The sequence below is a fragment of the Aythya ferina genome (genome assembly GCF_964211825.1).
Source record: "Aythya ferina genome assembly, chromosome: 5".
Lineage (NCBI taxonomy): Eukaryota > Metazoa > Chordata > Aves > Anseriformes > Anatidae > Aythya > Aythya ferina.
The window spans coordinates 40681068-40693834 of NC_140301.1; the positions used below are offsets into that span (position 1 = coordinate 40681068).

General features: G+C 36.2%; 1 protein-coding gene across 6 annotated transcripts in view; it reads right to left on the reverse strand.

Annotated features, from left to right (window-relative positions):
• Positions 1 to 12767, reverse strand: part of TTC6 (tetratricopeptide repeat domain 6) — a gene marked incomplete at its 5' end in the record, with an annotated part of 76094 nt that overhangs the window by 36535 nt on the left and 26792 nt on the right. For all 6 annotated transcript variants that reach the window (XR_014694020.1, XM_084522405.1, XM_084522404.1 and 3 more), the window contains 7 exons: positions 1270 to 1420; positions 2766 to 2886; positions 3360 to 3529; positions 5661 to 5797; positions 6203 to 6378; positions 10700 to 10829; positions 12043 to 12523. Coding sequence is in view for 5 of the 6 variants with exons in the window: in XM_084522405.1 (XP_084378531.1) it covers positions 1270 to 1420; positions 2766 to 2886; positions 3360 to 3529; positions 5661 to 5797; positions 6203 to 6378; positions 10700 to 10829; positions 12043 to 12523 (1366 nt within the window). The remainder of the gene's footprint in view (positions 1 to 1269; positions 1421 to 2765; positions 2887 to 3359; positions 3530 to 5660; positions 5798 to 6202; positions 6379 to 10699; positions 10830 to 12042; positions 12524 to 12767) is intronic.

The window sequence follows — 12767 nt, forward strand, 5'->3', positions numbered from 1 at the left end:
CAATTTGGAGACAATTATTATTTCCATAAATGGGGTTCTACAGGCTGCAATGCCCACATGGTAATAACTCATGAGGTGCATATGCCCTCAGCACTTATTTTTTTTTTTTATTAAAAAGTCTGAAACATGCAACCTACAAATTTCCATATCCACAGGGCAGATTCTAACAGCAGATAGTTTCTTTACTTTTCCAAAATACAAATGAGGTTCTGGACTACTGGGAAGGGAGATCAAGTGATGAGATCTACATGCACAGATGTCCTTATTCATCTTCACTGCTGTAATGAATTTTCATTTATTTTCCAAGTGTCCGTGCCTGTGGTCCCATTGTTCTTCAGATGTGGAGGAGAAAGTAGATCATTTCAATGAAGGTCCCAAGGACAGATCCATCCAGATTGGTAGCTGCTAACTGGAACTGTCATCAAAGACTACCATGGATGGAATGCATACTGATCTTAATTTAGCTGCTGTACATATTTCAGATACTGGGGGAAAAGCAAACAAGCAAACAAAAACACTACAGAAGCAACCTAGCATTAGTGGATGACCTCCTATGTGAACTATCAGCTATCAGACACAACTTCTTAAAGGTGTAATCAGTCCATTTTGATGGACTCTGAGTTAAAAGTCATTTCCTTTAGTGGGAGAAAATTAACAGTGTAAGCAATTTCCCAAAACATTTTGCAAACTAAGCACTGTGAGAAACAGTTGTTTCAGTTCTGCCAATGACACTTTACATACATGTAAATTGTCACACTGAAGACCATATTCCTCGTACTCCTGAGAGGATCTCAAAAAGCAACTGTTAGCAGAAACTATTCTCAGATCCTATGCAGATGTAAAATACTTTGCTTCATGGGAAATTAAAATATTTAAAACATCCCACTCCCATTTATAGTGAAAAAAAAAATGAGTTTCCAGAAAAGTGAAAATTCTCAAGAACATTCTGAATTGGTATTTCAAAATCTGTGGGTTTTTAATTTCAAAAGTGTATTTTATTAAAGCCTAGATCAGATGCACACTGATGTAGGGACAATCAAATGAACCTTGAAGTATTTTATGTCATTGCATCACATTCCAACAATATTTTACAATAATTGTAATGTATATAATTCTATTATGGTGATGAGGACCACTTGAAGTATATAGCTATAAATAGGTTCCAACATCTGTACGATACCAAGCAATAAATATTAAAATGCATTGAACAACCATAAATATAAATAAAGCTGTATTAAGTAGCCAACAAAAATGAAAGGAGCATATTACCTTATGATATGCTTGTGCTCTACATAAATAGGCTCGAACATTGAGAGGATCAATTTTAATTGCATTAGTAAACTGTCGAATAGCTTCATAGTATTGATCCAGATGCAACAGCAGTATCAAACCAATATTTAGGTAAGCAAAGATGACAGAGCTAAAAATAGATTTTTTTCCTTTTGTTATTGCAGGAAATGTGCCATTATATACATCCCACAACTTATACAGTTGTACACAACTTATACAGTATACTTATATATCTCCTTTTATGGCATTTACAACAGTCTATTTTGTGACCACACTGAGCATAATAGTAATTTATAGCTGAGGAGAAAACTATTTGAAAAACACCATCTCAGTAGTTTGCGATGCACACTAGAGGCTTTCTGTTCACCAAAACACCACTTCAAATGAGAAAAAAAATGGTGACAAGTTTCTTTGTCATGGAACAGACTAAGACTAGACCTAGCTGTTAGTTTTATATATAATGAATACAATAAGAAATACTGAATTCTTCAACACTAAAAACACATTTTGATTTTGAAAGATTCTGATAAAGCATACATGTTTTCCATCTAGCCTGCTCCCTTACTTTCTAGCATTTCACTTGGCTAGCAACTACGGAGACTCAGCTTTCCAGGATCTGCAGTATCTTATAGAGCCCTCTCTCTTGTAGACTGTTTCTAGGCAAGTTCTAGACTTCCAATAGCACAGCCAATAAAATGGAAGAGCTGAGGAGTTTTTACATGTGCCATAGGTGTAAAAACAGAACGGAAGCTTTTGCTCAAGACAAGACTGTTGAGGTTGCCTGAGGCTGAAGGAGAAGTCATTGTCTTTAAAGAACACAACTACTTCAGCTATCTGGAATAGGAAGCTTTTTGCATATTGCTAAACGGCTTACGTGGTAGGGCTGCTACAGACATAATCTGTTTCCAAGGTATTTATAAGTGGTAGGAAGAAATGCAGTTCACAAGAACCATATTGGTTTCCATCACTAACCATAAAGGATCATAAGACATTTTATTTTGTGCTGTTGGCTTCTGTTTTTTGTTTCTTTTAATTTTATTTTATTTCAGGGACACTATCTACTGTCTTCTGCTAAACAAAACATTGTGACATTTTCTTTGGGGGATAAATAAAAGGTGGGTGTGTGCCTGCACTGTAAAAAGATTCCCTCCCAAAAGACTAATTAAATTATTATGGCATGAACGCTTAAGGCTTTAACTAGGACTTCAATTTCATCTTTTGTCTGCCAAACCTTAATTTATTTTTACAAGTATATATAAGGTGAAGTAAAATGTAATTTTGAAATTTATTTAATAATTATTTATATTATTTTCTTACTGCAATAAATGGGGCAAAAGATATTATAAGACGTTATGGTTTTGTTTTAATTTCAGTGTATTTGCTGAATAATCAGTTCTGGTTCCACTTTCCTTTACTAGTACCCAGATAAAATCAGAATATAAACAAAATATATTAAAATGTTCAAGTTCGATTACCTATTCAAAGCTATGACACTTTCAAAGTCACAGATTGCAAGTGACCATTGACACTGCTTTGAGTAAATGATCCCACGATGAAGGAAAGAACAGAAATTTTCCTGAGTGTCATTGATGAGTACTGTGGGAAAGGGAGAATAAAAATCAACAGTTCAGGTACTCATATATATTTCTGTTACTCCCCGCAACTTATTTGGAGTTTACTTTTTACTCTAGCTTTCTTAGAGATTTATAGAATATCATAGATAAACAAAAACATAACATATTAGATCATAATACCAATGGTTTAATGTGGCTTCAAATATCTTCAAGACATATAATTCTCAATTAACCCAATAAAATTCTTAAAAGTGTAGTAGAAAAAGCTTTAGGAAGCAGAGGAAAAATAGCTAAGCAGTAGCAACAGCAGCAAGAGTTGATGTCTAGTAGCAAACAATAGAAATAAAAAAGGAACAAATTTTTAGCAAACACTGAAGTACAACCATACATTTCAATATTTTCTACAGGAAACAACTGCACTGTACAGTATAGTAATTACTGGTAAATGTTCATTTCTTTGTTTAACAACATATACACCTTTGAAATAAACAATACCAGAAACACTGAAGTCCTGAAGAGCTCTTTTTGGATCAACCTGTTGTAAAATGCAACCTCTATAATAGAATGCTTGCCAACAAGATGGGTCTAGATGAATTGCTGCTGCTAGGTCTTGTATTGCATTTCTATATTGCTGCTGTTTAGCATATGTTCTTCCTCGATACAGCCTAATAAGAAAGACAGTTTCTCTTTAAATACAATTTCTCTTAGAAAATTATAACTCAGTCATATTTTGAAGTCATAAATTATTACTTAGAAAATGAACAGGATGAGGCAAGTTAACATGAAGCATTCTTTCATTGTTTATGCCATGCAAGCTTTAAGAAATTATGTAGGGAAAAAATGTTTAAGAACAGAATAAGCATTCACTTTTATTTCTCAATTTAATAAAGCAAATCCGAAGGAACAACAACCTATAGTCCTAAAACCTATACTGTATAGGTAGATCATTGCATTGTACTTCCATAAATCAAGCTCAATATAATAGAGAACTGTATCAGCTTTGAGCATCACAGACTCTCTCAAATGGACTCTCTCCAAGTTCCAGAGTCCATTGGTACAGCATTTTGTATATGGAAGACACTAGATTTTGTCAAATCCGATGTAACAGAAAAGAAATAAATCTGTCTTCATCACTATTAAAGTTTTTTTTTTTTTTTTAAAACATCCATTCTATTCTTCAAAATTTCTTTCAAAGAGATAAGTTTACAGAATCAGTTCCTATTATTTTCCACTAATTCTCAATGAAATTCCAGACTCTAGCAACTCTATAAATAAAATAAATCAAAGGCATAACTGAAAAAGTGTGAATAGATGGTAATGGCTGTAAAAAAATATTTTATCAATGCAAAATATAATATATAAAACATTTATTTATATTACTAAAGATAGCTTTCACATATCAAGTGAGTCTTATGTCACATCCTACTTCCTTCTATAAAGAATTATCATGCAAAATATATACTGTTCCTTTTTAAATCTAACACAGTCAGTTCCTCAAGAATTTAAATCACATGCCTGACTCCCCACAAACACAAGGCAGTGACACTAACCATACTCGCTAGGACTATTCACAGAGCCCACTCATCCACCTTTGAGCCTCAGTGTAGTAAGTTGACCTTAGGAAGCCAACTGCAGCTTCACATTGCTTCAAGATTTTATTTTAAAATCAGAGTTTTAAGAAGCATCTGTAAATTACTTTAGTAGTTCAAGCAACCTGATGTCATTAGAAAGCTTTGCATAATTCTGTGGCTCCCTGTGATAAAGAAGATGAATTGACAGGTAAAAGATGCACATAGGAGAGTCCTTCACTAGCCCTTTCTATTCAGTTTGGTTAGAACAAGACATCTATCAACTTATGTGTTTATTTGTTGATGTCTACAATGTTAGCTGTTAGATATTTCCATTATAGATGAAGATCTAGTGAACATAATCCAAGGAGATGAGAGCAATTCAGCTCATTCAAAAATGAGCACTTACTGGTTTCAGAGCTATATAGCTCTCCAGGCTTTACATAAGTGTTCAGATGCATACTGATTCTATCTGGAATCTATTACATGTATTGGCTAGATTGCCCTTGGTGTTAATGGCAGTTCAGACTTTTACATCCCAAGGAGACAACATGCTTACACCTAAATTCAAGGTATCATAATCTGGCATCAAATCCTCACATTTTACTTTTATTTTACAGATCATAGTATAGAAAGAATGTGATTTTTTGCAGGAATTATATTAAAAATATTCACATTTTCTAGTGGCAAAATGATTTTTAAAAAATCAGCCTTTGTAAGTCAAAACTCAAAATCATTGTTATAATTCAAAAATAAAGATGTTTCTTATCCATACATTCATTTATTTTTTCCACAGAATACATCAATTCAGCATATGCTAAAACTAGAACTGTCAAGACAATCAGTGTAAATTAGGCATAGAAATATACAATCCTTAAGGACATTCTTCACTTTGAACATGTATTTAAATCCAGCACTTTACAGCAAAGCACACATGCACGTGCTTAAGTCCAACTGACTCTATATTTGCATTACTCCAGTGGAATTTGAGCACATGGTTCTGTGCATAGCTAAATTAAGGTCTAGGGACTAATCTAAAGTCATTAAAGCAATAGAAAGATTCCCCGATGAATATCATGGCCTAGAAGTCTGATTCTATTTCTATTATACACCTCTTTGGAAATGCAATTGCTTTATTATTGTTTAATGCGCAGTTAGTCTTTCACATATTAATATTATTTTAACAATCCACTTAAAATTCAAATACTTGTCAAATTATAAACTATACCTTGCCTGAGCATTGCTAGGGTCTTCCCTGATCACAGCTGTAAAATCCTGAATAGCTGTAGTCAAAACTGATTGGTCAAAGAAATATATTCCATGCTTCATAAGTGCATCTGTTCTTTTTGGGTTATACTGAAAACACTATAATGAAAAAAATAATTACTTGATGTTATTCCTCAGTCTTAATATTCCTACTGATTAAAAGCCTTAACCAAGCATAAAAAGAATGTTAATTTATTCTCAGGTTTCCTTTTTTATTCTCTTGTCCTTTAGTGTCTATTGTCATTTTCATTAACTGTAGAGTGAAATACAAAAGCAGTGACACAAGGTTATCAGTGCCTGATAATTTGTAGACATTCAGTAATTTATTGAATTACTTGGCAGGAGTAACATAAATCACATACTTATTCCTATGGCACTAATTTGTTTAAACATCATTTCCTTAAAAGGATATCTGTTCTCCAAGCTATTTTCCAAATAGAATTCACTTTTAAAGTTATACAAAATTGCTACATTATTGTAACAATACAAAAAAAGTTAACTTACTTTGGCATAATCATCCATGGCCAATAATAATTGATTTTCCTCAAAATACATCTCAGCTCTCCTGAAATAAATGTCATCATCTGTTGGAAAGCATTGTATTGCGGAACTATAATTGATGATTGCCAATGTATTATCACCCTGTTTTCTGTAAATTTCAGCCTTTGACAGGTACGCATCTGAAAAAACCCCCCCAAAACACAAAAGGCACTATTTAGTGGCCCAAAACAATGTCATCTCCTTACAAGGTAGTTAATACAAGCAGTAAAAACAATTAATTATACAGAAGGTTAGGAAGTTTATTTTTAATCTGAGTGACAGAGCTCAAAAAGTTTACAGCTGCAGCTGTGTTCTCAGTCCTTGAGCCCATGCAGCTGTAAACTGATTGTTCTTGTAGGATTTGCAGCTCTTTGCTCTCAGTAGAGCTCGGTAGAAATGGTCCATCAAGCCATTTGAGTGTAGACCTGTTGACCACAAATAAATATAAAGAGATTTAGTTTAAATGGACCAATACAACACTGTACTGAATCTGGTTGGGATGTAAGTAACGTTTCTCATAACAGCCCATATGGTGCTGTGTTTTGGATTTGGGGCTAAAACAGCATTGATAATACAGCAGCTGGCTGTTACTGAACAGTGCTTGGACAATGTCAAGGCTTTCTGTTCCCCAACACAGCCCACCACCACTTCCCCAACGCATAAGCTGGGGATGGGCAAAAAGTTGCGAGGGGTCACAGCTGGGACTGTGGCACAGCTAACTTAAGTTGGACAAAGGGATATTCCATACCATATCATGTCATGCTCAGCAATAAAAATATGAGGTTAGAGGACGAAGGGAAGATGATGGTTGTCTTCTAAAGTGGCCATCACTCAGAGTCTGGCTGGCATTACTCTGATTTTGAGAAGTGGTGAGTGATTGCCTTTACTTCTTTTGTATCTGTCCTCTTTACATGTTAAACTGTCTGTATCTCTGCCTACGATTTTTCTCACTTTTGATGTTCCCATTTTCTCCCCTGTCCTGTGGCGTGTAGTGTAAAGGAGCAAGAGAACAATTGTATAGGCACTTAGCCACAGGCTGGAGTCAAGCCACTACACTTACACACCACCAATGGTTAAACATTTCCCAGTATCTCCTAATAAATTTCTAGTGAAGTTCAGAATAAAAGACCCAAAGATGAAATTGTAATAGATCACGGAAACAGAACAGCAGATGCCAACATCACCAGTAATTTTTTAAGCCTCCGCATGATCAAATAATAGAAAACTTCCAAATGATCATCACAGAAGTAGGATGTTCCCATTTTCATGTTCTGTAGCAGGCCACGCAAACAACACAGAATATGATGAAACAGAGCAGTCGTCAGTAGACAATGACAATTTGATGAAGGAGTAAAATAGTTCCTCCTGATCCCTGATCAAGCAAGCCTGACCTATGATCAGTTAGATCAGTTAAAACCAGAGCATAAGCAAAGGACCTGAATAAGCAAAGGAAAAAAATATATATATATATTCCCTGGTCATTACAGATAGCTAGCCAAATTCCTGATTAACATATAACAGATATCTACAAAAACAGCAAGTCCCTCTCTTCCAATATACTAACAGATCTGACACCCAGGGACCAGTATGAACTTAAATCTGTCTCTAGGAATATTGTTATAAAATTTGTTTCATATTATCAAGCTTAATTTTAAGCTCCTTGGCTACACTATCCAATTTAGAAAGCCACTCCAGAGCTTCACTCCTAAAAACGTTAGGAACACCTTTTAATTTGCAACTCACATTTATCCAATACAAATGTACAATGACGATCTTGTGCTGTCATCCTTCAATTTCAATATTTTCTCTTCATGGCAAACAGCTCCCAACATGACTTTTTACAAATACTTGTATTATAAATGTAGACTTTCATAGACTGACTGATCATCTCCAGTAGTTTAAACTACAGATTGAGGACATGTAATAAATGTATTGTGTTCAGAACAACAACACGGTGACTTTAAAGTTTAGTATATTGCTTAGCTGTCCTTTGGATGTTCTTCACAGAAAAGAGATTTTAGCAAAATAAAGTCATCTGAGTTATTTGAAGAATCATTAAAAAAAAAAAAAAAAAAAAAAAAAGATTAGATCAAGAGGTTGCTCTCAAATTTACCTAGTCCAATGACCTGCTCAAACTGGGGCTAATCTGGAAAGTGAGGTGAATCAGCTCATGGTCTTTTCCAAATTTATAATCTCCAAGAAGTATCTGCTCGCTCCAGTGCTTAACCATTCCTCTTGTGAATGGGGCCGGTCCTCTTTAATTGGGGCCGGTCCTCTTTAATATCTTCATCGATGATCTGGACGAGGGCACTGAGTGCACCCTCAGTAAGTTTGCAGATGACACCAAGCTATGCGCATGTGTCAATCTGCTTGAGGGTAGGAAAGCTCTGCAGGAGGATCTGGATAGGCTGCACCGATGGGCTGAGGTCAACTGCATGAAGTTCAACAAGAATCATAGAATCATAGAATGTCCTGGGTTGAAAAGGACCTTAAAGATCTTCTAGTTTCAACCCCCCTCCTCTGGGCAGGCTTGCCAACCACTAGAGGAGGCTGCCCAGAGCCACACCCAGCCTGGTCTTGAACGCCTCCAGGGATGGAGCATCCACAACCTCTCTGGGCAACCCGTTCCAGTGCCTAGTATCTAACCTAAATCTCCCGTCTTCACTTAAAACCATTCCCCTTTCTCCTGTCACTATCAACACATGTAAACATGTGTTCCCCCTCCTGTTTATATGCTCCCTTCAAGCATTCAGAGGTCTCCCTGGAGCCTCTGAATGGCCAAGTGCCGGGTCCTGCACCTGGGGCGCAATAACCCCAAGCAGAGCTATAGGCTGGGAGAGGAATGGTTGGAAAGCTGCCAGGCAGAGAAGGACCTGGGAGTGATGGTGGATAGTCGGCTGAATATGAGCCAGCAGTGTGCTCAGGTGGCCAAGAAGGCCAACGGCATCCTGGCTTGTATCAGGAACAGTGTGACCAGCAGGGCTAGGGAGGTGATCGTCCCCCTGTACTCGGCTCTGGTGAGGCCGCACCTCGAGTACTGTGTTCAGTTTTGGGCCCCTCGCTACAAGAAGGACATCGAGGTGCTTGAGCGGGTGCAGAGAAGGGCAACGAAGCTGGTGAGGGGCCTGGAGAACAAGTCCTACGAGGAGCGGCTGAGGGAGCTGGGCTTGTTCAGCCTGGAGAAGAGGAGGCTCAGGAGCGACCTTATCGCTCTCTATAGGTACCTCAAGGGAGGCTGTAGCGAGGTGGGGGTTGGTTTGTTCTCCCACGTGCCTGGTGACAGGACGAGGGGGAATGGGCTTAAGGTGAGCCAGGGGAGTTTTAGGTTAGATGTTAGGAAGAACTTCTTTACTGAAAGGGTTGTGAGGCATTGGAACAGGCTGCCCAGGGAAGTGGTGGAGTCACCATCCCTGGAAGTCTTCAAAAGACGTTTAGATGTAGAGCTTAGGGATATGGTTTAGTGGGGACTGCTAGCGTTAGGTCAGAGGTTGGACTCGATGATCTTGAGGTCTCTTCCAACCTAGAAATTCTGTGATTCTGTGAATATTTTTAGGGCCAACTGAAAATTGATTTGTTGCAGCTTGTGTCTGTTGCCTCCTGTTTTGCTTAGCATTTCTCAGAAAATTCTGTTTCCTCTATTACTATCCCTTACATAGCTGAGGACAGATTTCCCCCTTAGTTTTACCTTCACCAGGCTAATTCAGCTCCCTCAGCCCTTCTATATATATGGAAGGCCCCTGACCATCTTAATAACTTTCCAATGGACCCTCTCCAGCTTCTCTCTCTCAACAAGACAGTATTGGAAGCGTAGTAGCATCACAAACAGGTACAGGGGAACCACTTTCTCTGACCTACAGGGCCATGCTTTTGCTAATGCATCCAGTGTACAGCTAGCCTCCCCTGCTGAAAGTCCATACTAATGACTTACATTTGACTGCTCATGGACACAAGAGCACCCCAACACCCCTTCCTGTAGATCTGCTATCTAGCCACTAGTCCCCAGTTCACACAGATAGTCAAATAAAAAAATTCTGCCAACTCTTCTTCACAAGTTGTAGACCAAACCTGATCCTTTTTCTTGGTCTGTCAAACAGATAGAACTTTTCCCTTTTAAGTTCCTCCTTCCTAGTATAAAGGTTGCAGGAGAACAGGACTGACTGAATACACAATAGCACACAGTCCCCATTATAGGATTATCAGCTTTTCACATTAAATTAATAGATACAATTTCCACCAGTTCTCTTTTTTTTTTTTTTTTTTTAATGAAAATATGAAGTACATTTTCTGTCCCAAATCTTTGGGGATTTATGTCTGCTTTGTAATTTTTCTATAATACAGATAAAATAATTGATGTAACGCTAAATACTTACAAAAAAACTTTTGCAGAATTAGGCAGCTAGAGAAAAAAAAATGAAAAATGAACTGCTTAAAAAGTTAAGTTACACTTTCACAGATACTTACCTGCCTTATTTTTGTTCATTTTAGTTATGAAATTCAGGTCATCCAAAGCAGCATAAATTTTATCTTGAAAGAGGTAAATCAAATGTCTATGCCAGTAAGCATCAAGTAGTAGCAGTTCTAAGCTTATAGCCTATGAACAAAATAAGGAATAAATAATTTATATTGCAGAAGAAACTTCTCAAATATGCTAACAATAGTATATATGGAATGAGAAAAAAATGTCTGCACTGAAATTATTTTTAATGTCTTAGACTGACAAGGTTCTATTTAATCCAGAAACGTGAAAAGTATGTCTGATCCACTCATCTAAAAACACAGTGTGCTTACAAAGATGCAGAACCAGAGTCTAATCTACCAGCATGCAGTAGAAAATACAAATCAGCTGTGATATCACCATGTTTGATTATTTCTTTATAATAGTTATCTGAATTATTTCTAGAAAGTCAGAAGTAGTCCTGCAGGAATCCCAGGGAATAAAAACTTAGAAACAATCTTGTTCATTGCTCTTCTATTTGAAAATAAGAAATAAGCATGTCCCCATGAAAAAAGAATCATCTTTTCAAACCATGTTGTTATAATTCCTATAGAAAGCATGTAATATTCTGTAAGAAATATCATTTGACAGATATTATCAAACAAATAATATGTATGATTGTATTCACTACACATATAATAAAGATTTAACAGCCACATGGAAACAAATATAGAGACCGATACATATCTGAGACTGATCTGCTACAAAAGTAATTCTCAAATTTGGGTCTGTGAGCCATTTCTCAGATCCAAGAAAAGTCAATAATGTTTTCACTAGAATATGTAATTGCTTTACAAGCAATTTAGATGGTTGATATTGGCTCATTGGCTAATGAGCCACTTTGTCAGTGTTGAATTTTTAACCTTTCAGACACTTGACAATCTGTTTCTAAAGTTTGGAGTAATTTTATTTATTTATTTATTTATTTATTTATTTATTTATTTTGGACAATATTTTTACTGTTTTTTTTCCTTCTGGTTAGTTGTTCAGGGTATTGGGTGGAAGTAATGGCAGCTTTTGTACTGCTATAAAAAAAAACTTTAAAAAGTTGAATAAATAAATACACAAAAGAACATTATTACTACTGTATAAAATTCATGTCAAATGACAGCTTAATCATAAACAGGAAATACATTATTTTTCATTTTATTTGTTCACTATGCTTTTGCAGAAATTAGAAATGTATTTGTTATATGTTAGCAACATTCCTGTGTCTAATCATCTCCTATTGATGAATTCAGATACTCTTTTATCAAGGTGCATGATAGGAGGAAAATAGCTTTCCAAGCCAAGTGGTTTGGAAACTTACTTTTTCCAAGTCTTCCATAGCTGACTTTAACTTCCCTAACTTTTTTTGTATTGCTCCACGCCTGCAGTAGTGAAAAGCTGAACGATGCCCATCCTTTTCTATTATCTCGGTCAGTCTTCTTACTTCTTCTTCTAAATCATCAATACTAACTGTTTCACCTTCAAGCAGAACAGGCTGTATTGAGTCAACTAATTCTATTGGTAGATTTGCTTCTTGAGAGTCCACTGCATTAGTCCCTTTTAGTAGCTCAATACCCTCAGAAGAATTCTCACTAGGAGGGAAAGTTTCATCAAACCAGCTGTTCCAGATTGCACTGACCCATACACGAGCAGAAGTTTCTTTTGGAATTCCACCCCTCACTTTTGCAAACTTTTCAAAATCTAACAAACAAGGAATGCTGGGGCTCCGATATTCTTTGATTTCTGGAGACAACTTGATAATGAATTTGTCGTGAGTAGGAAGTCTTCCCAGAGACACAGACCTAAGGAAAAATATTACTGAAATTAACTAAATATTCCCAGATATATTACCAATATCAAATTACAATCTGCCAGTCAACAATTGAAAAACCTATTGTTAACTATCTTGTTAGTGATTTTTTTTAAACTTACCAGCCAATTATAAGTTAGAGAGAGAATACAGAGGTAATATTTTATACATATTTATAATATTTATCTAACATTTATAATATTTTATACATAAGGATCCCCTTGGGGAAAAAGGGA